The 26426-nt window shown below is 38.0% G+C and overlaps 1 protein-coding gene and 1 long non-coding RNA gene across 2 annotated transcripts in view; one reads left to right on the forward strand and one right to left on the reverse strand.

Moving 5' to 3' along the window:
- LOC131356322 (Fc receptor-like protein 5) overlaps nt 1-26426 on the forward strand; it is an 82232-nt gene that overhangs the window by 27625 nt on the left and 28181 nt on the right. Inside the window, exons 8-13 of the mRNA XM_058395226.1 lie at nt 694-972; nt 6342-6605; nt 7417-7752; nt 8224-8499; nt 8848-9096; nt 25409-25423. Coding sequence (XP_058251209.1) covers nt 694-972; nt 6342-6605; nt 7417-7752; nt 8224-8499; nt 8848-9096; nt 25409-25423 — 1419 coding nt within the window. The remainder of the gene's footprint in view (nt 1-693; nt 973-6341; nt 6606-7416; nt 7753-8223; nt 8500-8847; nt 9097-25408; nt 25424-26426) is intronic.
- On the reverse strand, nt 13196-22875 carry LOC131355691 (uncharacterized). The gene is made up of 3 exons (XR_009204899.1): nt 21794-22875; nt 20126-20202; nt 13196-13285 (listed from the first exon to the last, which is right to left on the reverse strand). It is a non-coding gene; the product is annotated as an uncharacterized LOC131355691 (long non-coding RNA).

A 26426-nucleotide genomic window follows, 5' to 3' on the forward strand; every position in this document is an offset into this window, starting at 1 on the left:
AGTGCTAAATGAAATGCTCCATGATGCCCCTGATTTCTTAATATTAAGCATTATGAACAAGCCTCATTATCTTCTCTTCACTTGACTGATGTTTGTTCACACGAACACTGCTGGGAAAATAATCCCTGATTCACTTCTGTTCTGTTGGCTATATTTCTAGTTATTAATGTATTCGGTCATTTAAATATTTAAAACATTTAAAACTTGTTCTGCTGTCATCTGTATAAAATGTGTAAGCTTTGCAGACATGCTGACCGCCACTATCCATTTACAGTTCTTTGAAATCCAGCTGTAGATACTCCTAATACATTTTTCTAGTTTGCCTTACATATATTCATTAATTAGCATATATATAGAATTTTAACTTACATTTTTTCAAAAAGCCAAAAGTCAGATTGAAAAATGAACTTTCAAATATTTTAAATGACGTGTGTAGTGACCCTCAACTGTGTGTCATCTGTGTCTTTAAGGTGAATGAAAACGTTCTCTCTCATGAATTTTGAAAATTTAGTTACATAGGAATTTTACTGAATACCAGCCGTGTAAGAAAACATACAGCTTTAACATCTTGTATCAAATGTTAAATATAAATGTTTGTTTTAGACACAAAGCATCTGTTAGACACAGTGAATCTACTGCTTATGTTGTAAAGGGAAAAGCAGCTCTGACTCCTTCATCATTTCATACCAACAGCAAAACCCAAACCGACTGTGAGAGTGAATCCTCAGAGCTCCGTCTACACTGGAGACACCGTCACTCTGAGCTGTGAGCTGCAGCAGGGGACTGGATGGGAGTTTCTCTGGTACAGAAATAATCAGCTGTTACAGAATCTGAACAGTGAACAAGAGAGCACACTTAAAATGACAGTCGATAATGCAGGAGAAACAGAGTACAAGTGTGGAGCACGCAGGAGAAACCACGGCTATTACTACTACACAAGGCTCAGTAATACTGTCAAGATTACAATGAGAGGTATGTCATGAGTATTTCCTCTTTTCATCACAGGTTTGTTAGAAGGGATAAGAATAATATGATTTTCATTTCTTTTTCATTCCAGAATGTCAAAATAATCTTTAAATACACATCTTTAAAAGTTTTTGTTCTTTGTTGGCTGGGGAGATCCAATGCAACTGTTTAGAAACATTTTACAAATAACAAATAAAAGAACAGAGGTAAAACTGTAACTTTATGTCTTCCAACATGTAAAAGTCTTCAGGACAAAGGAATTTATGTTTTGTAGTTTTATTGTAACATGACAAGCTGCATTTTTTAAAATACATTTATTGATTAAAAGTGTGAGTTAAAGCCCCAAGCCCCAAATGATTTTAATCTAATGTTTTATTTCGAATTTTGCCCCCGGAGTGTAGAGGAATTAAGTAAATGTTGATCGGTTTAGTTTGTGCGCTTGAATATGCTCTAGAACCGCTCTCGCAATACTTTAATGTCTTACACCTATCGGTCTGCACAGTGCCGTTTTAAGTCAAACACACCTAGTGTTTGATTACTCTGTACAAGTTCTTGTGTTACTGGAACAACTACTGCAACTTGCATTTTCCCTCCTTTTTCTTTTTCTCTCTCTTTCTGTTTTGCCCTATTGAGCTCCCCAAGTTGTGTCTTGTATAGTTGAGTCAACAGAGCTACTGAAGCTTCCTTTGTCTTTTTCATCTTTTTCCTGTGTTGATCCACATAATGTATAATGTGTGCCTGGAACTACTGGGTTCATTCCTGCTTCATCTTCATCTTCCTCTCTGTATCTCTGCGGTGCTTTAAGCATTCTCTCATCTGATTTTCCAATCCGGATACTGTTTGGTTTACTCACTCCTCTAAGTCTTGCAACTGTCATGCTAACTCCTGGGTGTTCTCCTGCCCATACGCGTATTCACTGGTACACCTTTGTCTTTTCTCTGCATCTTCTCTTGACTCGATGTAGAGTGTGCCGCTGACACGCCTTTCTAGGCTGTCATGCCTTCTCTTTTCATGCATTCGTCTCGCTGGTGGTTCTGTTGGTTCCACCACTGGTCGCACATTGCTTGTAGCACTTCTCGTTCCTGTTGTCACAGGTTCCTCATACTCACTCGATGCCTCTGATGGTGTCGACTGTGTTGCTGAGGGCTTGGCTGAATATGGTAGTGGTTGTTTTTCACTGATATCCATCGGTGTAGAGTGCATCCAACCCAGACCCATTTATGTCTGCAGATAATCATCGCACTCCCTTTTTGCATTTTGCAGCCTCTCCACCTCGCCTTCATATTCTTCTTCTTCTCTTCTCTCACCATCCCTTAATTGCTCATCACCTGTCTCTCTGCTCTTCCTTAACTTCCCCTTAATCGGATTGCTTACTGATATCTCCACTTCGTCCCAACTTGACCCATCACGTTCGTATGCCGTTAACGATGGGTAAATTCCGGTTCTTTTCCCACTTACACCTTGTTCTTCTTAGTATAGGGGTGGTTCACTTCCAGTCTTCTCTTGTTTTGTATTCACTTCTTTCTCTTCTTTTCTCCGTTCCTCTTTCTTCTTTAATGCCTGTCTCACTTCTCCTTTTATTTCACAGCAGAATCTTTTCTGCACACACACACACATGCACACACACACACTCAATTGCAGTGACAGGATACCTAGAATGTTTCTTTTCTTGGGTATTTCACGTAAACAGCTCTAAACTTTAAAGACAGGGATATAAATGGTCTCACAAATTAATTTTGTACTGATACTTGTGGATCAACTGTCAGGTCACCTGCAGTGAACCTTCTATAAAGCCTGCGATCCCGTCCCAACTGCCAGATGCTGATCCAAGCCTCAGTGTTGAGGACCTCTAGGACCTCTTTGCTATGTTAACCTTTACCTTTAAGTAAGTTTTCCCATTTCCTTATTTAATAATTCTAGGGCTGCTTCAGCAAATTCTCTCTCGAACTTGCAAGTGGTTGGCTGGAAGGGCTGTGGATTACGTAGATGTAGTCTCAACCCACGTTTCTCTGCCTTCCTTGTAATGTTAGAAATCTCCCCACTTAATTTTTCTGAAATGGTAAAATAGGCTCTGACATGGTGTCTCCCCGTGCGTGCAGATACAAGCAGCTCTACCATTCAGAGACAGTGTCGGCCAAACTCAGATTCTATTCGTATGGGCTCAGTTTCACCCCGGGCAGAAAAAGCTGACCTATCCAACTGGTTCTGCACTCAGTGTCAATTATATCTGTGATGTCAGTATGATGGTGTATGAATTCAGTAACCACCTTTCTAGTTCCCCTCAGGTGATCTGTCTGTTAGTTATTATGGATAGTTCAGCTACCAGCATGTATTTCTGGTTCAGGTTTTTGCTATCGCTGTTCCGTCGCCTCCTAACAATGACACTTCTTGCCACTACAATAGGGTCTTTTCCGAAAATATTGTTTTCTTTTACTACGGTCAATGAGCTAAGACAGAGCAGGATTTCTTCTAAGGGTGGGTGTAAATGCGAGGCGGCTTCGTGTCGAAGTTCACTATAAATTTGCTGCCATAGGCTCATGCCTGTTTTATATAGATTTATCAGCCAATTAGTTCTCTAGGTTCTAGCCTAGTACTGGTACCTATTTACCGTCTTTTACCGTCCACCTGTGAGTGATCGTTTCAACACAATATTTATCTTAATTTTAAGTTGGAACCATTTCAATAACACCTTTAGCTTTTCACAAAATGCAAAACTAGCCATGCAGTACCATCACCTAGATTCAAAACCGCACAGTAATCCTCAGGTATACCACAACAGCAACAAAGACAAACACAATTTATTTTTTTTTATTTTCTTCTGTTTTTTTGTCTTTATTTTTTCTCTCTTCACTATCACCTGGATCCAGTAATTTCTACTTAGCACTTTTTCTCTTCGTTTTTTTTCTCTTTCGTCACTATCACTTGGACCCGGGAATTTTACCCGGGCCTGGGCTTGTTTCTCTGTATTTCTCTTTATTCTCTTTATTGCTCTGTAAATTCCTTTCACTGTATCACCCGGGATCCAGGAATTTTTTACTTGATGCACCTGTTACTTAACTCTTGCTTTTCTCCCATTGACAGTGTTCTTGTTCACAGAATTTAATTTCTGCTACTGAACGCTCTGGAACAAGGTCTTTTTCACAGGACTTTCTCTCATACAACCTGGAACTCACCAGGACTTTCGATCATACTGAACCCCGCAGGGATGATTTTTAGTTCATTCACACACCTGACACCATCCAGTCTTTATCATGCATTGGTCATGCAATTTTTATCATATGATTTTATAACTTTAACTTACTAATACTCTATCAAGACGAAACAGGGCTGATCCGTCCTCGGCCTGGGCGCCTCTGCCTCCCCAGACCACACACAACTAATGCAGAATTTTGATTAAGCAGACTTCTGCCTTACCTTTGTCCCAGATGGATCCAAGTGTCTGACCCATGGGTGGCGGCCGTAACCACAGGTCCCAGGTCCGGGGCTCCACTGCGCCTTGTTCCAATCACGTATTTTCCAATCACGTCTGGGTCACCAAAACAATGTGGAAAATATTTTTGTCTGATACTATAATGCACTACTTAACTCTACTCAATTAATACTTCGCTATATATAATCTGACTCCAAACTCCACAGTGACCCGACAGCTCAGTTGAGCAAGACTCTAACTAAAGAAGACGAATCATGCAGACTAGATGAATACAGATACAAGGTTTTATTTGCAATCAGTGCTGGTTACAAGAATTGAGCTGCTCACGAATGAACATCCCAACAACCTCCAAAATAAGCATCACAAAACACAGTCTTTTTATTCTTTTTCTCTTATCGGTTCATAATATTCAAACCATGCCCTCTTTGTTGAGAAAGTCACTCCTATTTTCTTTTTGAAATATCAGGTTCTGTTTCGACACCATTATCTATTACTTTTTAACTTTTTCGAATACCATTATAATCGGACTTCCGAGGTCAGTCATAAAAAATAATAATAGGCTTGTTTGCTCTTGTCAGTGGGACTATGTTTTCATCAACCAGTTCATTCTCACCTCCGAGGACAACATGGGCACGCTTCAGGGCCACTGCTCTGTCTTAGATTGCTTAGTTTTAATTCCTTGCAAACAATGTTTTCTTTCACTTCTACACCTGCTATAGTTTTAATCACAGTTTCCTCCCAATTATTCCTCTACCCTTGGCTTCCTATGACACGCTGCACTTCTGCTCAGGACCTTGGGCACAGCTCCAACCCTGGCTATACTAAGATTGAAACTCCATCCAAGTCTCATCTACTGTCAACAAAGTCTGCCAGACGGACATTACTCCCACTGCTACTGATTCTACACAGGCCGTACAATCTCGCACCCAAACTTCGTAGTGTTAAACCCTTCATTGTTAAAACTGTAAATAGAGGTGACCAATGAATTAAGGTGGTGCCTGACAACCCAACCATGCTGTCCTCTGATTGTTTCATACAAACACAAACAAGAATGCATTCAAATACACTCTAAACACTCTAAAACACTCAAAAACACTTTAAACACTCTAAACCACTTTAAACACTCTAAACCATTCAAAAAATTACTCCCACAAGGCTCACGCTCCTCACACTCCAGTAACGTTGTTACACTGACTATATCACATGAGTCTGTGTTTTTTATTGTCTATGTTTTTATTAGTTATTTAATATGTTAACATTATTTTTTAGGGTTCAGATTTTGAGCTGTCAGTAACTGAGTCCCTGTTTCTTTAATGTTAAATTTCACTTCCCTGTCTAGTAGACACCAATTTCTTTCACAAGAATCATCATGTCTCTTTCAGTAGCATCTGGGTTTTATATTAATTTTCCAGTATAACTGTGTGTGGTGAGACAGTCTGATTAATAGAACACAGTGAACATTAACAAAGAAGAAAGTAACATCACCTAAGGGTTGAAGTCTCTCATGACATTTAAATATGAGCCTCATTATCTTCACCTGATCCTGATTCACTTCTGTTGGCTATATTTCTAGGTATTAATATGTATGGTGATTCAAATACTTTATAATATTTTAGTTTTATAATATTATATATTCTGCCATGGCTTTACTATAGGAAGTAATGTTTTGCTCATTGCAGATATGTTCAGTTGGTGGTGTACGATTTGTGCAGGATCCATAAAATAACAATCTAAAATCAGTAAATACAGTGTTTCTGGACTTCAATCCAATCATGAATTTTGTTCCATAGAAAATATACTGAATACCGGCCGTGTAAGAAAACATGACTGTATAAATTATATATGATTGTTTTAGACACAAAGTATCTGTTAGACACAGTGAATCTACTGCTTATGTTGTAAAGTGAAAAGCAGCTCTGACTCCTTCATCATTTCATACCAACAGCAAAACCCAAACCGACTGTGAGAGTGAATCTTCAGAGCTTTGTCTACACTGGAGACACCGTCACTCTGAGCTGTGAGCTGCAGCAGGGGACTGGATGGGAGTTTCACTGGTACAAAAATAATCAGTTACAGAATCTGAACAGTGAACAAGAGAAAACCCTTAACGTAACAGTCAATAATGCAGAAGAAACAGAGTATAAATGTAGAGCATACAGGAGAAACTACTACACAGAGTTCAGTGATCCTATAAAGATTACAGTAAGAGGTATGTCATGATTTTTTCCTCTTTTTATCACAGCTTTGTTAGAAGGGGTAAGAAAAAATATTGCTTAATTATTATTATTATTTGTTGTTATTCCAGAATGTTTAAAATCTTGAAATACATACGTTTAAAAATATTTCTCATTTGTGTCTGATGAGATTCAGTGTTTTATTTAACAAATAATAAAATAGAGGTTAAGCTATAATTGTGTATTTTTAGACATTTGAAAGTTTTCAGGACAAAAGAGTTATCAGGGATATTTGGGACATGTTGCCATGTGGGTTTTTGTTCAGATTTATGTCTTGTCTCTGCCCCTTTGCTGTCATTGGTTGTTCTTCTAAAATGTCTTGTTTATACTTCAGTTTTTCCTTTAATTTCTCTGTGTGTTTTAGCCCCATACTGTAATCCTAATTATAATTTATCATTTCATTTAATTTTTGAAACTTTGTACAGTTGTATTGTGTGTGTGAGTCATACTGAAATTATTTTAATAATGAAGATAGGGATTTTGTGGGAAAAGTATGGCAATGAAATTATATGTGCAATTATAATCACGTCTCTACAGCTACATCCAGCTTACAGTGTGTTGTTTTAAAACATATTTTAAGAATTAATTTCATCAGATCTCACAGTTTAAAAAGAAAAAAATGTACCTATAAATTAGCTGATAGAGTTAATAAAACCAAACTGTTGCATTTACTATTCCACTATACCTATGTCATCATTTTACACCATGATGACAAATTCATCTTGACACATTATGTATCTAGAAAAAATCTAGAAAAGAAATCATCTTATATTTCCTGTGTGACAGAGAGACCACAGGCAGTACTGAGGGTATCTCCACAGAGCTGGCTCACTGAAGGAGACTCAGTGACTCTAAGCTGTGAGGTTACAGACTCCTCTACAGACTGGACATTCAGCTGGTACACAGTTGCTCCCTACAGAGACGGCTTAACTGGAATAAATAATAATGGTGGCTATAGCGTGTATGTGGAGCTCCTCTCAGACAGCAGCAGAGGATCTGGAGGCAAATACACTCTCAGTCCTGCTGCTCTTAATCACACAGGAGTTTATATGTGCAGAGGAGAGAGAGGAGAACCAGCCCTTCACTCACAGTACAGCAATCCACAGCCACTATGGATCACTGGTGAGGAAAATTAACTGTTTTGAAGTATAAAAGTATGAATGTAAGATCAGATTAATGCAGCATTTATTTATTCATTTATATATATATATATATATATATATATATATATATATATATATATATATATATATATATATATATATATATATATATATAACAATTTAATAATTTAATATTAAGCAATTTCCCCCTGGGATTAATAAAGTAATTAATTCCCCCTGGGACTTTAGTCCTTTGAATCTTGAATCTGAATAGTCCTATGTGCTGGTAGAGGATCATTGTCATGATTTTCCTTGTATTTCTCTGTATTTTGTGATTTCTCCAACCCTTGTCATTGGCTAATTTTTCTTGGTAACATACAGGAAAATAAAAATAATAACTTCCTAGTAAAAAGTCCTTGTGTTCTGCCTCAATATTTTGCACATTTCCATCTTTAATTTTTATTTTTCATGGCTCTTTTCTGTGTTTAAGGTGAATCTCCTCCAGTTTCTCTGATCATCAATCCCAGCAGAACTCAACACTTTACTAATGACTCTCTCTCACTGAGCTGTGAGGACCAGAGTAACTCTACTGGATGGACAGTGAGACGATACACACACAGTGAGAGAGTGTTAGATTGTTCACACTGGGGATCAGTTACAGGATCTACATGTAACATCAGCTTCCTCTCCACATCCTACACTGGAGTTTACTGGTGTGAGTCTGAATCTGGAGAAAACAGTAATCCTGTCCACATCACAGTGCATGGTGAGTCTTCATGTAGTGTGTGTAATGTTAAAGGAAAAGAAAAATATTCTATGAATACATGTATACTAGTAGTAGATACTAGTTTTACTGGTACCAGTAAATGATCATGGAATTGAATCAATATTCAGTATTCATATATATCTGTACTGATGAATCCATAATTCAGTTGAATATTTTCTCATGAGCTAGTGTAGGCAGTTTTCTACAGACTTGAATTAAATACCTGCAGACTCCACAGGTTTAGAGGGGTTTTACGTTATATACAGATAAATTAGAGAACTTTTATTTATTATCTACAGACACATCATAGTGTGTGGATTTCCTTGTTTGTGATTTTCTGTGTTCTAGATGGTGATGTGATCCTGGAGAGTCCTGTCCATCCTGTGACTGAGGGACATCCTCTGACTCTACACTGTTTATATCACAACCCAAATCCCTCAAACCTCCGAGCTGATTTCTATAAAGATGGATCAGTTCTCCAGAACCAGACTACAGGAGAGATGATCATCCAAACTGTCTCAAAGTCAGATGAAGGTTTCTACCACTGTAAACACCCAGAGAGAGGAGAGTCACCCAAAAGCTGGATCTCAGTCAGATGTGAGAAACCTTTTGAGAAATTATTTTATTTGATCTTTTTATTAATACAGTTTCTTTTTTAAATGCCAAAATGCATTTTTCTCTCCCCAGTCTCAGGTCCTCGATCCAGTGGTTTAACATTAGGACTGGTTGTGGTTTTGGGATTTTTGTTCATCACTTTTCTGATCTTAATGATCCTGTTGTGGTCCTGCAAAAGGAAAAAAGGTCTGATAAGTGCTTTAGCTATGTTATGTAAAACATAATTTCTAAAGAATAAAGCACATTTTGATGTATCACATGGTCATAGAAAATAACTAAAGGTTATTTCATGAATGCATAACAAAGTGTTGATGAAAAGATCTTATTTGGAATATTTAATTATTATTATAATTAATTAAAGGAAATTATTTCAAAATTATTTTGCTAAATATCATCCTGATACAGTGCAAGAAACCGTTCAATACAGTGTATATTATTAAAGAAAAAAAAACATATTTGCATATATTAAATCTAGAAATATTAATTGTAATGTTGTAAATACTACATAGTTAGATTACACATTAATATTATTATAAACACACAACAAACTTTAATATAGTCACCAAACAACAGGCTTGGACGGGCTTGAGTCTGGAGATGTGGAACATAGGATGAATGCACAAGACCCTGCGGAGCTTCAGCCATACCGCCACAGGGTTGAGCACCTTGGAAATGGGGAATGGACCAACGAAGCGTGTTGCAAGCTTTCGGCAGATGACCTTCAGGGGCAGGTCTCTGGTCAGCAGCCAGACCCTCTGGACGACCTGGTAAGGATGTGCTGGATGGTGCTTGCAGTTGGCCCACTGAGCAAAGCTTCTGGAAGACTTGAGCAAGGCTGCATAAGCCTTTCTCCAGACGCATCAACATCGCCTGACCAGTCCCTGGGTCGAGAACAGCGGCGGTTGGTAACCGTAGGTGGCTTGGAAGGGTGAGAAGCCAGTGGCAGCCAAAGGTAGGGAATTGTGGGCATATTCAACCCACTCCAAGTTGGATGACCAAGACAAAGGTTCCTCAGCACACAGGGTGCGGAGCCCTACCTCCAGTTCTTCATTCAGCCACTCAGTCTGACCGTTGGACTGTGGGTGGAATTTGGATGACAAGCTGATGGTAATCCCCAGGTGCTCTAAGAATTCATTCCAAAAATTGGAGGCAAACTGTGGTCCCCGGTCCGAGACAATGTTGTGCGGCGGAGGTCATGAAGGTGAAAAACATGCTGGATCATGGGTTGGGCAGTCTCCTTGGCTGACGGTAGTTTGGGTAGGGCGATGAAGTGGGCCATCTTGGAAAATTGGTCGACAACAGAGAATGGCGGTGTGACCGGCGGATGGAGGGAGGCCAGTGACAAAGTCCATAGAGATCATGGGATCCATTTGAACAGGGAGAGGACAGAGGAACCATGGCACCACTGGAGGATTTGGGAATGGAGGTGATCGGTCATTAACAGCCTTCCCCGGACAGCCATCAGGACCTGGAAGTTTGGAGAAAGGTTGCACCCTCCTCTCGAGGTCAAGGTGGAGAGTTCTGAGCATGACGGAGGATGAGATGTTCCTCAACCTGTTCCTCTTTGCAGCCTAGGCAGTAGTGCAGGGTGAAGTTGAACCGCCCGAAAAAGCTCACGCTTGCCGATGCCATAGTTCTGCTAGGAGTGGCAGAAACATCGTGAAAAGAAAGTGCAGGGGTGCTTCCAATAACAAACACCCAACAAACTCCTGCACAAAAAACAGAGACAAGGCGAAGCACAAAGCAGCAAAACATCACAGAACAAGGAGAAGTCTGAACCAGTAGTTACCAGGGACAGAAACCGAGGAGAGCTAGCTAAACAGCAAAAGGTCCTTGCAAAGAAAGAGTCCAAGGCAACAAATCTGAACAGTGTAATCCAAACACAGCATGAGCAAAACTGTCCGAAATCCAGCCAAGAAGTGACAAGAAAAGAAGAACGGCAGAGGCCAAAGCAGAGTTCAAACATTCAGACATTTCCTCTTGCATTAGGAGATTTAACTATAGATTAACTCTATATAGTAAAGTACAGAAGTGTCTTGTGGAGACTAACACACTGCACTGTGTTCAGGTGAAGCTGCAGCTGAAAGCAATGAAGCCACTTGAAGAAAAATAATGCAAATATGATCAATGGTAGAGGATTTTCAATGCTGGGACATTTAATGGATTTATTTAAAAACAAAGTTAGCAGATAACACTTGAAGTCTTCAGCACATTCAGTCATTTGTTATATTAACAAAATGCATCCAGGTGTCTGAGGTCATAATCTAGAGACTGATAATGACTGATGTTATGACTGATGTATAAAAAAGCTAAAGGTCATTGGGATGGTTTTGGTGTTGTTCTCAGATACTGCAGGCGCTGATGCTGGTGTGATTTATGCTGAGATCGAACTAAAACCAGCGAAAAAAGCAAAGAGAAAAAAAGGTAGAGCAAAATGAAGTTTAATGTAATGAACAAAACATTATGTTGTGCTGTTATAGGAAAATAATCAGTGACAGTGTGGTGTGATGAAGCAGAGTTACAGCTTCAGAGTTCTTACACTGAAGGTGATTATTCTTTTATTACAGCACAAACCCGAAGTGTTTAACCACAGCAGCTTCCGCATTTAATTTTACAGCATACAGTATAAACAGTCATTCCCTTATCAGCCTCTTGAAGTGAATAAGACAAAATCTGCTATCTGTCCTGTTACCAAGCATAAAGTCCTCTGTATTGATTTCCTATGACAGAAAATGTCCTAAATTTATCACCATGGTGACACTGGAGACTCCTTTCATAAATGCTAAATAAACTTCTTACACAAAAGTCCATATTAACATGTTTTACATGTTTAAAAGTCCATATTACATGCGTTTGAATAATATCATCACAGAATGACCACATTAATATAAACCTGTGTTTTGCAGCTGCACTTCTGTCAATTAATCAACACCTTCTGACCAATCAGAATCCAGAAGTCAACACTGCTGTGGTCTAATGTATATTAATTGTGTATGATTTAATATTTAGATCATATTCTTTGTAATAATTTAGATGATCTGTAATAGTTCAGGAGATTACTTCATGTTATCTGATTTCCACTAGAAAAGGCCAGTGTGACTGATGATACTGTCTATTCAGCAGTGAAGCACAACATGGAGGTAAGACTCATGACATTTACAGCATGTATCTTAAAAGACAAACCAAACACCATTAAGTAAGAAAGATTTTAAAAGCTGCATTAAAGAGATTTAGCAGTTATAGTATCTATGTACACAAAACCCCACCTCACAGAATCTGTAAGAGTTCATCCATGTTCATTTGGAAGCTGTCTAGATAACTTTCCATTATTTCAGTCTACTTGGACAATTATGAAATAATTAACTATGAACATACATAATACTGACAAAGCAAATAACTTACATGATTTGTTGCCTCTGTCACTGATTCAACAAGTTAACTTTAACAAGTTTGTGATATCAGTGACAGCAATATCAGGAGAAATGTATTTATGAATGTATTTATTGTCTCTTTCTTTCTCTGTGCAGTGAGCCGTGTGTCTGTTCTGATGAAGCTACAGCTATCAGATAGATAGATAGATAGATAGATAGATAGATAGATAGATAGATAGATAGATAGATAGATAGATAGATAGATAACTTAAATAATATCAAAGGAAAATTCACAAATTACAGCAAAAGAATAGCATATGCAGTAAGACATAATCAAGAGTAATAAAATAAATGTAATTTCTAAAATTATAAATATTAATTAAAATAAAATAAATGTAACTGTATACACCGAGTGCAAGTATTAATAACAGATATGCCGCAAAGTAGATATGATCATCCACAATAATCTGCATCAGTGTAATTATATAGTGATTAGCAGCAGTGCAGTAAACAGAATCCCACCAACAGAAGCCCAATGCACTTATTTAAGGAACAGACACAATAACATCCTGGTACAGTGATGAACTATTCTCCTGTACCGGTCCTTGCTGCAGCTGTTTGACCAATAAGTCATGGAGGGGATGTGATGCATTGTCCAGGATGGACATTAGTTTGTTTAGTGTCTTCTTTTCCACGATCACATCGTTGAGGGGAGCATCCCAGTACAGAGCCAGTCTTCTTTATCAGTGTGTTCAGCTTCCTTGCTTCTCCGGCTCTAATGCTGCCTCCCCAGCATAATGCTGCAAAGAAGACAGCACTCACAACATCAGACTGGTAGAAGATCTCCAACATCTTACTGCAAACATTAAAGCATCTGATCTTCCTCAGAAAGTACAGTCTACTCCTCCCCTTCCTGTACACAGCAGTAGAGTCTACTCATCCCCTTCCTGTACACAGCAGTAGAGTCTACTCATCCCCTTCCTGTACACAGCAGTAGAGTCTACTCATCCCCTTCCTGTACACAGCAGTAGTCTACTCATCCCCTTCCTGTACACAGCAGTAGAGTCTACTCATCCCCTTCCTGTACACAGCAGTAGTCTACTCATCCCCTTCCTGTACACAGCAGTAGAGTCTACTCATCCCCTTCCTGTACACAGCAGTAGAGTCTACTCATCCCCTTCCTGTACACAGCAGTAGAGTATACTCATCCCCTTCCTGTACACAGCAGTAGTCTACTCATTCCCTTCCTGTACACAGCAGTAGAGTCTACTCATCCCCTTCCTGTACACAGCAGTAGAGTCTACTCATCCCCTTCCTGTACACAGCAGTAGAGTATACTCCTCCCCTTCCTGTACACAGCAGTAGAGTCTACTCATCCCCTTCCTGTACACAGCAGTAGTCTACTCACCCCCTTCCTGTATGCAGGAACACTTTTTTACTCTTTTTATACTCATTCTGTAAATTTACATGTGGCACATTTGTATACTGTAAAACATGTAAACATGTAGGTTTTTGGAAACGTGAGTGAAGTCTGTAAGGCCGTCACTGTTTTCTAACAGAAAGTAAGTTAATCTTGTTGATGTATAAAACTTCACTGATGAACAAATTATGATGAAAGTAAATAGTGCTTTTTAAATACATGTTACTTTTGAAAACTTTCTCTTTCTATATTTTTATAAACATTTTTATAGTTCATATTTACGTCTTTACAAATGACCTGATGTTAGTAACTCATCTCACTGTGTTCATAAATGTCCTGATATGACTTTGTTTGTAGATTAAATAATGTTTGTATTAAAGTTTTATGCATGCACAATACCTATTTTAATAAAGCATTGGAAATGGAATACAGATATTATGCATTCACAAAATCTCTGAAAGTAAATCTGAGTACATGAGCTGCAAAAACATTATTCGTGCAATGCATATGCTGAGACAGGAGTACAGAGCCGGTGCTAGCCGAGCACTAAAGAGGGGGTGTCTAAAATAATACCGTAAGGGGACGATCTAATGAATGCATAACGGAGCCTATTCCAAGCAAGAAAATACATATTTGGTACGTTCCTGAAATTTTATCGTGCCGTAAACAAACATATTGCTGCTACAACCACACAAATAGCAGCTAGTGAGCAACTTACAGATGACAACAGAGCACTGAATATTCTTACTATATACCAAAAAAAGCCTAGACCTATATATTAGAAAACTCATCATAATAGATACACTATTTCAGAAGTAATACTACGGTCAAATCAACCTGAACCTGACAACACTGACAACTGTGACTAATCATCAAACCTTTTAAAACATGAGCAAAATATTTAATCCTACCTTTAGATAGATATAGGAAGGAATATAACAAAAATACTAAAATACCCAAATTTAGGGTACAAAATATAAAAAAAAAATATCAAATAACAAAATTTTACAAAATTTAACAAAATATAGCAGAAAAATACTAAATACAGAGATTATTAAATACAGAAATTTAGCCTCAGTAGAGCTGCAGTCTTCTCTTCAATGAGTAAAACCTCCTCAGCAGTAACTCTTTCCATTCTTCTCTAAATATTTTACCATGGTCTTTTTCAAATGCCAGCTGGATCAGACTTTCGTTTATGCGACATGCTGTGTCCGTGCTCTGAAAGCACGTTCTTCAACGTCGAGAAAGAGTTCTCGCACATAGCAGTTGAGGCCCCAAATGTCACTGTGTGTTTTAAGGCAGTCAGCACCACTGGCATGGCTTGGAAAACGCTAGAGTAATTTGAAACAAGTTTGACCAAAGTCAGTTTCTCATCCTGGTCTTGCAGAATGTTTGCCAAAACTGACATGCAACAGTGAACTGAAACTCTACCATTTCGGTGTTCATTAAATCCAGTAGTCGTTTCACTTTCCCTACATTCAATAATTTCTCATTTCCAGGGTCCAGTGCACCCAAAGCTGTAATGTACTTGCTATTACGTTCGCTGAAATGCACGTACATTTCTCAGAGAATTCTCTGAATATTTCTTATATTTGAGTATTTGAATATTTCTCTGAATATTCTAGCCATTCCCTCTCATTATACCAATTTGGCAAAAATGACCGCTTACAGTCACTTTTATGTTGTTGTTTCTTTGGAAACTGCTTGAGATGAACCTGGACTGGCTTGTCTTTACCAAGGTCCTCTGGCACACTTGACAGTGTCTGTGAGTCTTTGCTTTAGGCGGGATGAGTGATTGCCAGTGGGGTAAGCTGGCCTGCACTGTCAATGTCCACAACACTTATTTGGAGCTCAGAGTCAGAAGTATTAGCAGGTGCTGTAGTAGTTGGTTCTTTCGCTTTAATTTATTTTCGAATGTCCATGGTGAAATTTCTGTAGCGAAAGAACTTTTATGTAATGCTAGGGTGGGGAAGCATGCTTAATCAAACGACCAATCAAAATTTGACATCACCTAAAAGACTGTCCTTAACTAAAATATTGCTATTTTAGCTTATTATTCACTGTAGGAAGACAATACACATGGCAAAGGTGATTTCTAAATATAATACTTTATGACTAAAATCCCTTTTAATATTCACAGTGATCTGAGGGGGCAGGATAGTGCCAGTGAGGGGGCGCCTTATGAATGTGCAGAATTTAATAGAGAACAACAGCAAATATGCAATATGTCAGGCAGTGGCAAAAAACAGGCAGGCTTCAAATAACCAGAAAACAGCAATAATCTTGGCAGACAAATCCAATACAGAAATCCAAAAATGAAACAGAAACTAAACCAGGAAACAGAAAACCTAGGTCATAACCATGAAAAGCAAACAAGAACAATAAAACAAGGCTTGGTTAATAAGGAGAACTGATGTTTCTTCACACTTAGCTTAGCATGGCTTAAATAATTAAAACACAGGAAGTAAATTGAGTGACGTGGAAGTGTCAGTATTCTGACTTCCCTCTGGTGGTGAAGAGGGGGAGGTGTGACTGAAGATGTTACAATTCTATCAATATATGAAGACAAGCCCACATTTCTTCTTAACTCGTGGTTGTTGTTCTTGACCGCTCCTATAAGGCCATTGCTCTCATAAGCATAGATTTTAGTGGGGCAAGGCAACATTAATAATTATGTAACCTCTGCACTTTGGTTTGATGCTTTAACACTTGATTTGTGCTTTAATCTACTATTTAGTGATTTAATGCATAATGAACAATTGAGGGTCAACAACATAGTCATCCAGCCTAAAGTCTAGCAGATCGTTTAGAACGTTAGTCTTACACCCTCTCCACCTTTTCTCATTTGATAAGAATCAGAAATGTACATGTCTACTCATCCATATACATCACACTCTTGTCCACTCTGCCTCAGGACAATATTTTGACTGAAATTAGTTACAACTGGGTTTTCTGTAGAATTGATAATGCATCATAAACAAACACGCAGGTCAAACTCTTCCAGAATGAAGCAAAAAAATCTGCAGATTTGATCCTATTTACATTCATCTTAGTGGCTTTTGACATGTATATTTATATATGATGATAAATCATATTTAACAATTCAAATAAATCTCTGCTTGAGAAAAAAAAAATTGTCTCCTTTAAATGTACATTTGTGCTTGAAGGCTGTTAGGAGAACAATAACCAGATAATGGTAGTAACCATTAAGAGAGCAGGAAAGAATGACCATGGGATAAAGCTCTGTCTGATTAAAACTGACTTCATAAGAGTGTCATGGTGCTGTCTCACAGTTCCAGTGTCCCTGGTTCAGTCCTGAGCTCAGATTTTCTCCTGATCACACCATATTCACTTGAGTTTCCTCTAGTCACATATTGCAATAAAGTCATGGTCTTACTTTCAAATGTTGTAATCTTTTCTGCTTAGCATGTGGGGAAAACACACAGAAAAGATCCTCACTATTCCTAATGCGGATGACTAGAGGATGTTTTTTATATCTTGAAGATGAGATCAGTGAATCTCCTCTACTGTCACTTTCCTCATTTGTATGTTGGTGTATTTAGATTTTCTGGAAAGAGGAAGGAAAAGCAGATACAGAGTCAACATGTACTAAAATAGAAGTTAAACAACACTATTAAGGCTTGTATTAAGGCTTCAACACAAACCACTGCTCTGTCAGTCAGTCAGTCATTAGAGGGACAGGATGGAGCTCAGTCCACTCTCTGTGATGCTCTGTGAGTAAATGTTCTCTTTGTGTCTTCATTAGAGTGAGTGGTGGGGTATAAAGTTGTTCATCTGCAGTCTGAATGTCCTGAGTGATGATCTTATTGTGTGATTAGGACATTGTGTGTACTTCAGCATGACTGCTCAGGTGGATCAGTGTCTCCATATCTGTTATGAGAAGGGTTTAGTTTGATGTGTAACTACTCTCAGTAACTATGATAGTTCAACAGGTAAGAGTACAAGTAGAGCGAGTTTAAAACAGACGGTTTCAATCATCATCTAATGAGTAGTAAACATATCTGTATTGTTGGAGTCTGTACCTGATCCTATGTGTCCTACTGTTATCTGCTTCTCTGTGACAACTTCTCATGGTCATTTGATCTGCTTAAAGAAAACTGTCATTACTAAAAGTCATGTTGTGACTTTTTAACTATTCATAATGTGTGTAAATTCACCCACATAAACTCTTTTAATATTTTCCATAATTACATCATATTCTGTTTCTGTTCCCTTTTTAGTGCTGATTTCACTTATACCAGTGGCCCAGGCTCAAGGTGATTCATATATAGTTTTTCCTTTATATTGTCTGAATATTTAATTTGTTTTGGTGTTGAGAAGGTTTATGAATGAAATTTATTCATTTTAGTCCTTTATTAATGCAGTTTTTATAGCTCTAATCAAAGGATGGCTGCAACATCATATCTGATTAAATAGTTTTACACTCAAATAGTTTTACACTGCTTAATTGTCTTAATATATTAAATATAAAACAGCACAAGTTTAATGACAGCAGCACAAGAGAGCAACTGACATCACTAGTGCTAAATAAAATGCTCCATGATGCCCCTGATTTCTTAATATTAAGCAGGTTACACATATCAGTATTAACAAGTAACAAAAACATGTACTCATACTCACTCTAAAAATTATATTATATTTTTTGGGAATGACTTTATGTAAGGTTTATTAACAACAGAATGTTTTATAGGGAGTCCTAAAGCTGTGGTGTCCATAACGCCTGATATACATGTGTTCATTGGAGAGAGTGTTACTCTCAGATGTAACATACAGGGAGGAGGAGACACTCAGTGGACTTACAGCTGGAGGAGAAATAATAATGGTGTCTATGCAGATGGAAGAGGGAGAGTCTACACAGACAACACAATGCAGGTGTTCATAATCCGGTCTGTTAAAGACTCTGATAGTGGTAACTACACCTGCAGAGGAGATGGGAAAGACTCTCAGAGCTCAGAGATCAGTGATGCTGTTACACTGACTGTATCAGGTGAGTGTGTGGGTGTTTTTATTTCTTATTGTTCTTTTCTTATTCTTAATTCATATTCTTATATTGCTTTCTTTATTTATTCTTACTATTTGGATTGTGATTCCTGGATTGTTTGCTACATTGCCTGCTTTGCTAGTTTTTGTCCTTCCACATTTTCTGCATAATATTTTGGATTATCTGCCATTTTGACTGCTCTACAGGTCTATTAACTTTTGCCTTTTTCCAAACAGCTTCAGTTTATATGCTCTGTTTATTGTTTAAAAAAAATCATGACTACAATGAATCCAGTGGAGATGTCCCATCTCCAGGCCATTATCACCAATCAGTCGGAGGCACTAGCCACCTATCCGGAACAACTTACTCCAGAACACAAACTTACACCTGCATTAGGCCTTTCTTAGCCTTCCTGCCAGCCAACCTAAGCCAGCAAAAAAATTGTGCTCCCAGAGAAATTTGACAGTGTTATGCCAGTGTAATATTTTCTTCACACACCCGTAGACTCATAGTCATTTGTAAATGAAATCTTTCAGGGTTTGCTATATCAATATGTCATTGTTTACACTGATGACATCCTAATCTAAGTCCATGGAGGCCCTGTAATGGTTGTTTGAACAACAGCTTTATGTGAAAGGTGAGAAATGTGAAATTCACCAAGACACTATCACCTTCTTTTTTAATCAGCCATCAGGGGGTTGAGAGGTACAGGCGGTGACAAAATGGCCCAGTGTTATCAGCATCAAGGAGCCTCAAAGGATACTGGGGTTTGCCAATTTTTATCGCTGTTGTATAAGAAATAATAGCTTCATAGTTGCTCCTGTGGTGCCATGGTGGGGAGGAAGAAGAAAGGCCCAAATGTAAATGAGGTAGCTGTATTACCAACAACCTCGAATTAAGTTCAATGTAGATAAAGATGAAAACGATCCTTGAATTTCCGACAACGCCACTTGGGCACCGCCCAAGATAATGAACTGAGCCCAACAAGGCTTGCACAGATTCGCTTGTCACAGAGGGTCAGAAGCAGTAGGGTTCCATACAAATATATATATATTATTTAAGTTGAGCAAATACAATGTTACAAAATTAAAACTAAGTTGATTCATTCATTTTCACACAAACATCTAAGACTTAATGACAGTTAGACAAGGACAGGCTCTTGTTCTCAAGTAAGATAGAACAATTCACTTATTCACTAGAATTAATACACACACCCACCCAGTGCACTCACAACCACCTCCCAAGGAGCACGACACCCGTGTAGGAAGCACTGCACCAAGGAAGAGCCATGGTTCCTGCCAACACAAGAGATACAAATTAAAATAAAATAAAACAAAGAAAATCAACACAATTGGTGTGGATGACACTTATTTGTCCACCCAAAAATAAACTAACAAAAACTAAATTTCAGTTAATAACTTAACTGAAACCCACCATACAGAAATGTACAATATACTTATAAAAATAAAGAAAGTAACTACAATATGGGATTTGTCAACAGAGAGTCAAAGCACCCCCCCCCCAAAAAAAGAGACACACAGAAACTTAAATACAAACAGAATATAACTAGAAAGAAAAATAATTAACTAACCTTAATATAAATAACCAAAGAAAGGAAAATAAAATAATGTAGAGCAGCAACACTAATGTTGGAAATAGAAGCTCATTAAAAAAAATGTTACAACCCAGCTACTGACTATGAAGGTTTTGCACAAACAGAATGAGTTCGCTTTTTAAAGCCAATGAGCCAATCCATGATTATTTAGCATCACGTTAAATTTGAGGATCAGACTCAATTCACATGTCAATTAAGTAGCAGGACATGTACTAAAGCAGCATGTCAGCTAGACAATAATACCGTCCCATTCGGCACACTTCGGCAATTCGGCAAACACTCGGACGCTGGTATAAAACCCAATGCAGGTGTAGAACGCGGAGCACCCAGGTATGTGGAACTCATAGCCTTTGGACCCCCGTTGTGCACTTTTGGGATACGCACTAAAGGTACAGACAGCAGGCTCCTCTAGCGCGAGACAAAATGGTACAAAATGTCTTCTGGTGGCCTGTACTTGCCGCTGATGCCACTAGTTATGGCAGTGCATGCATTGTTTGTGCTCAGTTCAAGATGCCCTGTCAGCTACCAGCAGGATTACTCAAATCCCTTCCAGTACTTCAGCATTCCTGGTGTCATATCTTAGTAGATTTTGTCACCAAACTGCCATGTTCCCATGTTCACACAATAATCCTGGTGATCATTGACATTTCTTTAAGGCCTGCAGACTGGTGACCCTTAAAGGCCTCCCTAAAGCCATGTAAAGGTGCTATTCCACCACGTCTTCTGGTCTCCCTGAAGACAGGGGTGCACAATTCATGTCAAGGGTGTGGAAATCCTTCTGTGACCAGTTAGGGGTTAACATCAACCTTACTTTGGGCTGTCACCTCCAATCTAATGGTCAAACAAAATGCATGAACCTGAAAGAGCTTAGATGCTACTGATGTTCATACTGGTTTCGAAGGAGCCGAGAAGTGTGTGAGAGCACCCATGTGCATCTGCAAAGAGCCATCAGGCACCCTCATCTGCAGGCCAACTACCAGAGACAGCCCCACATGCCCTGTGAACCCAGCAAATGCATATGGTTATTAACAAAAAACCTCAAGCTCAAGTTACCATGTCAGAAACTAAGCCCCAGTTATATCAGACCATTTAAAGTACTGTATGAACCTAGAAAAGTAAACCCAGTCACATATTGTCTACGTCTGCCGTCAAACTACAGAATCTCTCCATAATTTCATGCTTCCCTCCTCAATACCCACACCTCCCCCACCACCGCGGGAAAATATAATGACCCTTGTCCACTGCTTGAAATCAAGGGACCATCAGCCTACCTGCTCCACGACATCCTAGACATCATTCAGGAGAGGGGGCCAATTTCGATGCCTGATAGTCTGGGACAGCCTAGACAGACCCAGATCATAGACCGTTCTCTTATCTCAGATTTCCACTGAGCTCACCCAGCTTGCCCTGCACTGAGACCTAGAGGATGGCCATTCCACCATCACCACAGAAGAGGGAGCCCTCTCCTGAGTAAAGAGTTATCAGACATTTAAACTGCATGCACACCAGTACAAAGTATTAACAGTTCTCTGTATACCAAGCCGTTTATTGTTTTCCTTGTAAGTATACCTGCATATGACCATTGTTCTGCTTTTTTAGTTTATTCTTGCTACTTGGCTTGTGATTTCTGGATTGTTTGCCACATTACCTGGCTTGACAGTTTTTGCCTGTTTACCAACCTATTTTTTGCTCATTGATTTGGATCATCTTCCATGCTGACTGCCCTACTGGTTTATAAACTTTTGCCTGTCTATTGTGATAATGACTTTTTGCAAATGGCTTTGGATTGTATACGCTGTGTATTGTTTAATAAATGTGTAAATGGACTCTACATCTGGTGCTATGGGAAGTTCATTACATATATAATTTCAAATATCTGAATTGATTTAATTTTACTCATCACTAAAAAGCCAGACTTATCCTGTCATTTTGATGTTTGGACTAAACTGAAAATGCTAATTAATGTTTCTCAGCTATACAATGCCTGAAGATTTTTAAGAAAAGTCCTCTGTCATGGCTCAACTGTATGAAGTCATGATTATGCTTATTTTTTAAATGCAGATATGTTTAGATGATCTGTGCAGGATCCATAAGATAACAATCTAAAAATCAGCAAATACAGTGTTTCTACACTTTAATCCAATCATTAATTTTTTTTACACAGAAAGTATACAGAATAACAAGTAAGAAAATATACAACTCTAACATTTTTTAAACACTACGCATCTGTTAGACACAGTGAACTTATTGCTTATGTTGTAAAGTGAAAAGCAGCTCTGACTCCTCCATCATTTCATACCAACAGCAAAACCCAAAGCGACTGTGAGAGTGAATCCTCAGAGCTCCGTCTACACTGGAGACACCGTCACTCTGAGCTGTGAGCTGCAGCAGGAGACTGGATGGGAGTTTCACTGGCACAAAAATAATCAGTGGTTACAGAATCTGAACAGTGAACAAGAGAACACACTTAAAGTGACAGTCGATAATGCAGGAGAAACAGAGTACCGGTGTCGCGCTGGCAGGAGAAACTACTACAAATATTACAACAACTACTACTATGACTACTACACAGAGCTCAGTGATCCAGTCAAGATTACAGAGAGAGGTATGTCATGACTTTTCCTCTTTTTATGACAGGTTTGTTAGAAGGAATAAGAAAAAATATTGCTTAATTATTGTGATTAATTACAATTAATCACAATAATAACAATAATAACAATCTATTCCTTGTTATTCCAATAAGTTCAATATAATCTTGAAATGCATATGTTTTAAAGTACTTTTCATTTGTGGCAGGTTTCTTTATTCATTAAAAAAGTGAGAAAAGAGTGGCAGTTGAGGAAATGTTTATAGCTGCTAAAAGGACAGGAACTACAAACTGCAAACATCTGTTAATAATTTGTAACTATTATTTAGTTCATAGTTCGGCTTCTTTAGTTAAACAGGGCTGTCTAAAACTGTAAAAAGTGTTTCTGTAAGATATCATGACTTCTTACACTCATACTGACTGTATCAGGTGAGTGTATGAGGATTTCTGGGGACGCAGTTAAACATTCATGAAAATTCGCAGTTAAACATTAATACATGAAACATTCATGTATTAAATAAAACTAAAAATGATTTTTTTTTGTATTTTCTGTGTAACAGAGACCATAGTGTTGGCTCTCAGTCAGATGTGAGAAATTATTTAAATACTCATATAATGTGTATTAACGTGTTGAATTCTGTAGCTTTCCATAATGTACACTGTACTGTCCACCTGATTATTATTTTATTCTACTTCATTTCCATCAGGTGTAGAAGCTCCATTCTCAGTGCTCATGCTGATCTGTAGTGTGGTGACGGTCTCTCCGTATCTGCTGGTGACCATCATTCTGCTGCTCATATGTTACAGAGCCTGAGGTAAGAACTCTTTCAGTACGTCTCTACACTTCACATAACGAGCATCATGACTTTAATTATCGAGAGAAAAACATTTTGACTTGAGGAAATGTAGAAAGAATTTTACTCAAAATCCCACACATGTTCTAAAATTCAAATTAAAAACTGTATTCAGGATAATATTAAATGCAGTTTGGTTTCTTTTCTGCCATAATCACCTGGAATAAACTTTGAAATTAAAGAAATTACTTTTTAAATTTCTTTAACAGCTCACACTGATGAAGACAGAATTGAGAATGCAGTCATAGAGGAGTGAACAAAGTTCATCTATAAAAAGAGGATGCATTTACTGGAAAAATAATTTCAGAATTTTTTGTTCTTTATGGCTTTGTGTGGATTTTAAAATAATTCTGATTTCTCATTTTCATGTCCTGCTGTTATTTTCTCAGCATCTTATAGACACCCTCACTGTTCTGAATGGATTTGTTTAGCTAAAGCCTGTAAACCTCCTCATGAGGTGAAAGTCATCATGTGTGTAGTGTTCAATAAGCCCTACATCCAGCTTTGTATGCAATATAAAAACAAGTTTATTGACTGTTATCTGAAATATGGAGTGAAATATGGTGCTGAACTAATATTGTGTTTTGTGTTTTCTCAGTATTAATTCTACCTCTACTGTATTTCTACTGCTGTGTTTTCTTCTATTTCTTTATGCAATTTTCTCAAGTTAAATAATGAGTAGATTTACAGTCTCATTTAGATGCTGATGTTAGATTTGTGTGACTTTTCAGCTGTGTGAACTTTAATTGTAGTTGTTTGAGGAGATTTATGGATGAAATGTTTTATCAGTTAAATAAATACATCATTATCAGTTCACTGCTGCTATATTGTTGTCTTTTCATTGTCTCATAATGTTTCTTGTCTCCTGCTGTAACACTGGAATTTCCCACATAGGATTAATAAAGTTTTATCTTAAAGGCAGATAACTCGATCCTGCAGTATTATTCAGTGTCTGTAGAGGATCTCAGTGCAGTAAAGGTCAGGAGTAAATGAGGAATCAAACAGAAGTGTTATTACTCTTTCTGCATGTCTACACACTGGTACACTGATGTACAGGACTAACACAACACTGAAAACCAATCAGGAAATCAACTTTACAGCCAATCAAAAGCTACTCATGAAGTGAAGTACATGGTTTCAGTGTAAAACTCTGCTAGACAACATCATCATAAGTGCATTTCTTCCCAGTCCTGGCAGAGGGAGTAAGACAGTCAGGGTTAGAGGTTTGTAAATCAAGCTTAGACCTAAATCAGTGTTGTATATGAGCACTAACACGGTCTACAGAATTGGGGTGAATTGTTGCTAGATGTCTGCAGTGAAGAACATCACACACTTCTTCTATGGAAAACTGTAACATGAAAATAGTTTCTTGTATATTTTACTGTATTAATTAACATTAAATCCTGTTTGTTACTCTGAGACCATGCTACACCGACAGCAGCCAGCAGAGGGCAGCAGTGGTGCACACAGTGATAGCAGGAGAACAAATTACAGACTTCTCCAGGATGATGAACCTGGATTTCCTGAACCTGTCCAGCAGTATACTTAAGACCAGACTTTGACACAGCCCTTTGCTACACCTTTGTAGAGGAGTGACAGATATGTTATGTTGGTGAAGACTCTCTGTACAAGAATGATGAATAAACTGTAATAAAATATCAGAGCAAGGATGTTTATTTACAGTGTCTGTGATGTACAAATAGTCCAAAAGTGCACCACAATATCTTAATATATAATAAAAAAGAGAATAATATACACTTTCCAAACAGAGAAACTACAAGCAGTACAAGCAGGAACAAGCCTGTAACTAGTACTTCCGGACAACTTTCAAAATAAAAGTTCTGCAGTTCTGGGGTTTCACTCTGTAATTAAGTCCACAATGAAACAGTATGTAGTAGTTACAGTATCATTTGTGTACGAGATTTTATAATTCATTTCTCATGGAAAAGAAAAAAAAACAGCTGGCTGTTAGACATCATTAGTGTGTGTTATGAAGGAAAATGTGATATTCAGAGAGAAAACTATTTGTGGGCTCAACTAAAGCTCCTCATGTTTTGTTCCCTATATCAGCTTACATTTAAAACTATTCTACAACAAACCACATGATAGATATCAGGTCTAATAAAATATTACAGGGATTTAAGGAAACTCTCACATGTAGTGATGTTTCATCCATGATCCAATCATTCTCCTTCACTTCCATGTACTGACTCATTATTTTATTCTCTTAAGTCTCGACTGTGTAAAACACATGACTGCTTCAGCAGATTGTTCCTGCTTTTTAAAGACTGCATTATCGTGCAGGATGTGAAGGAGCAAATCATTGGTTGGATGTATTGAAGAATCCACCCCTTACTAGTCAGGATTAAAACCATACAGCAGTTACCACTAGAGACAAAGACATTTTAATATATGATGGATCTGTTATGAGCCAATCAGAAAAGATTTGTGTAGGGAAGAGAC

This window comes from Hemibagrus wyckioides, linkage group LG07, assembly GCF_019097595.1.
Source record: "Hemibagrus wyckioides isolate EC202008001 linkage group LG07, SWU_Hwy_1.0, whole genome shotgun sequence".
Classification (NCBI taxonomy): domain Eukaryota; kingdom Metazoa; phylum Chordata; class Actinopteri; order Siluriformes; family Bagridae; genus Hemibagrus; species Hemibagrus wyckioides.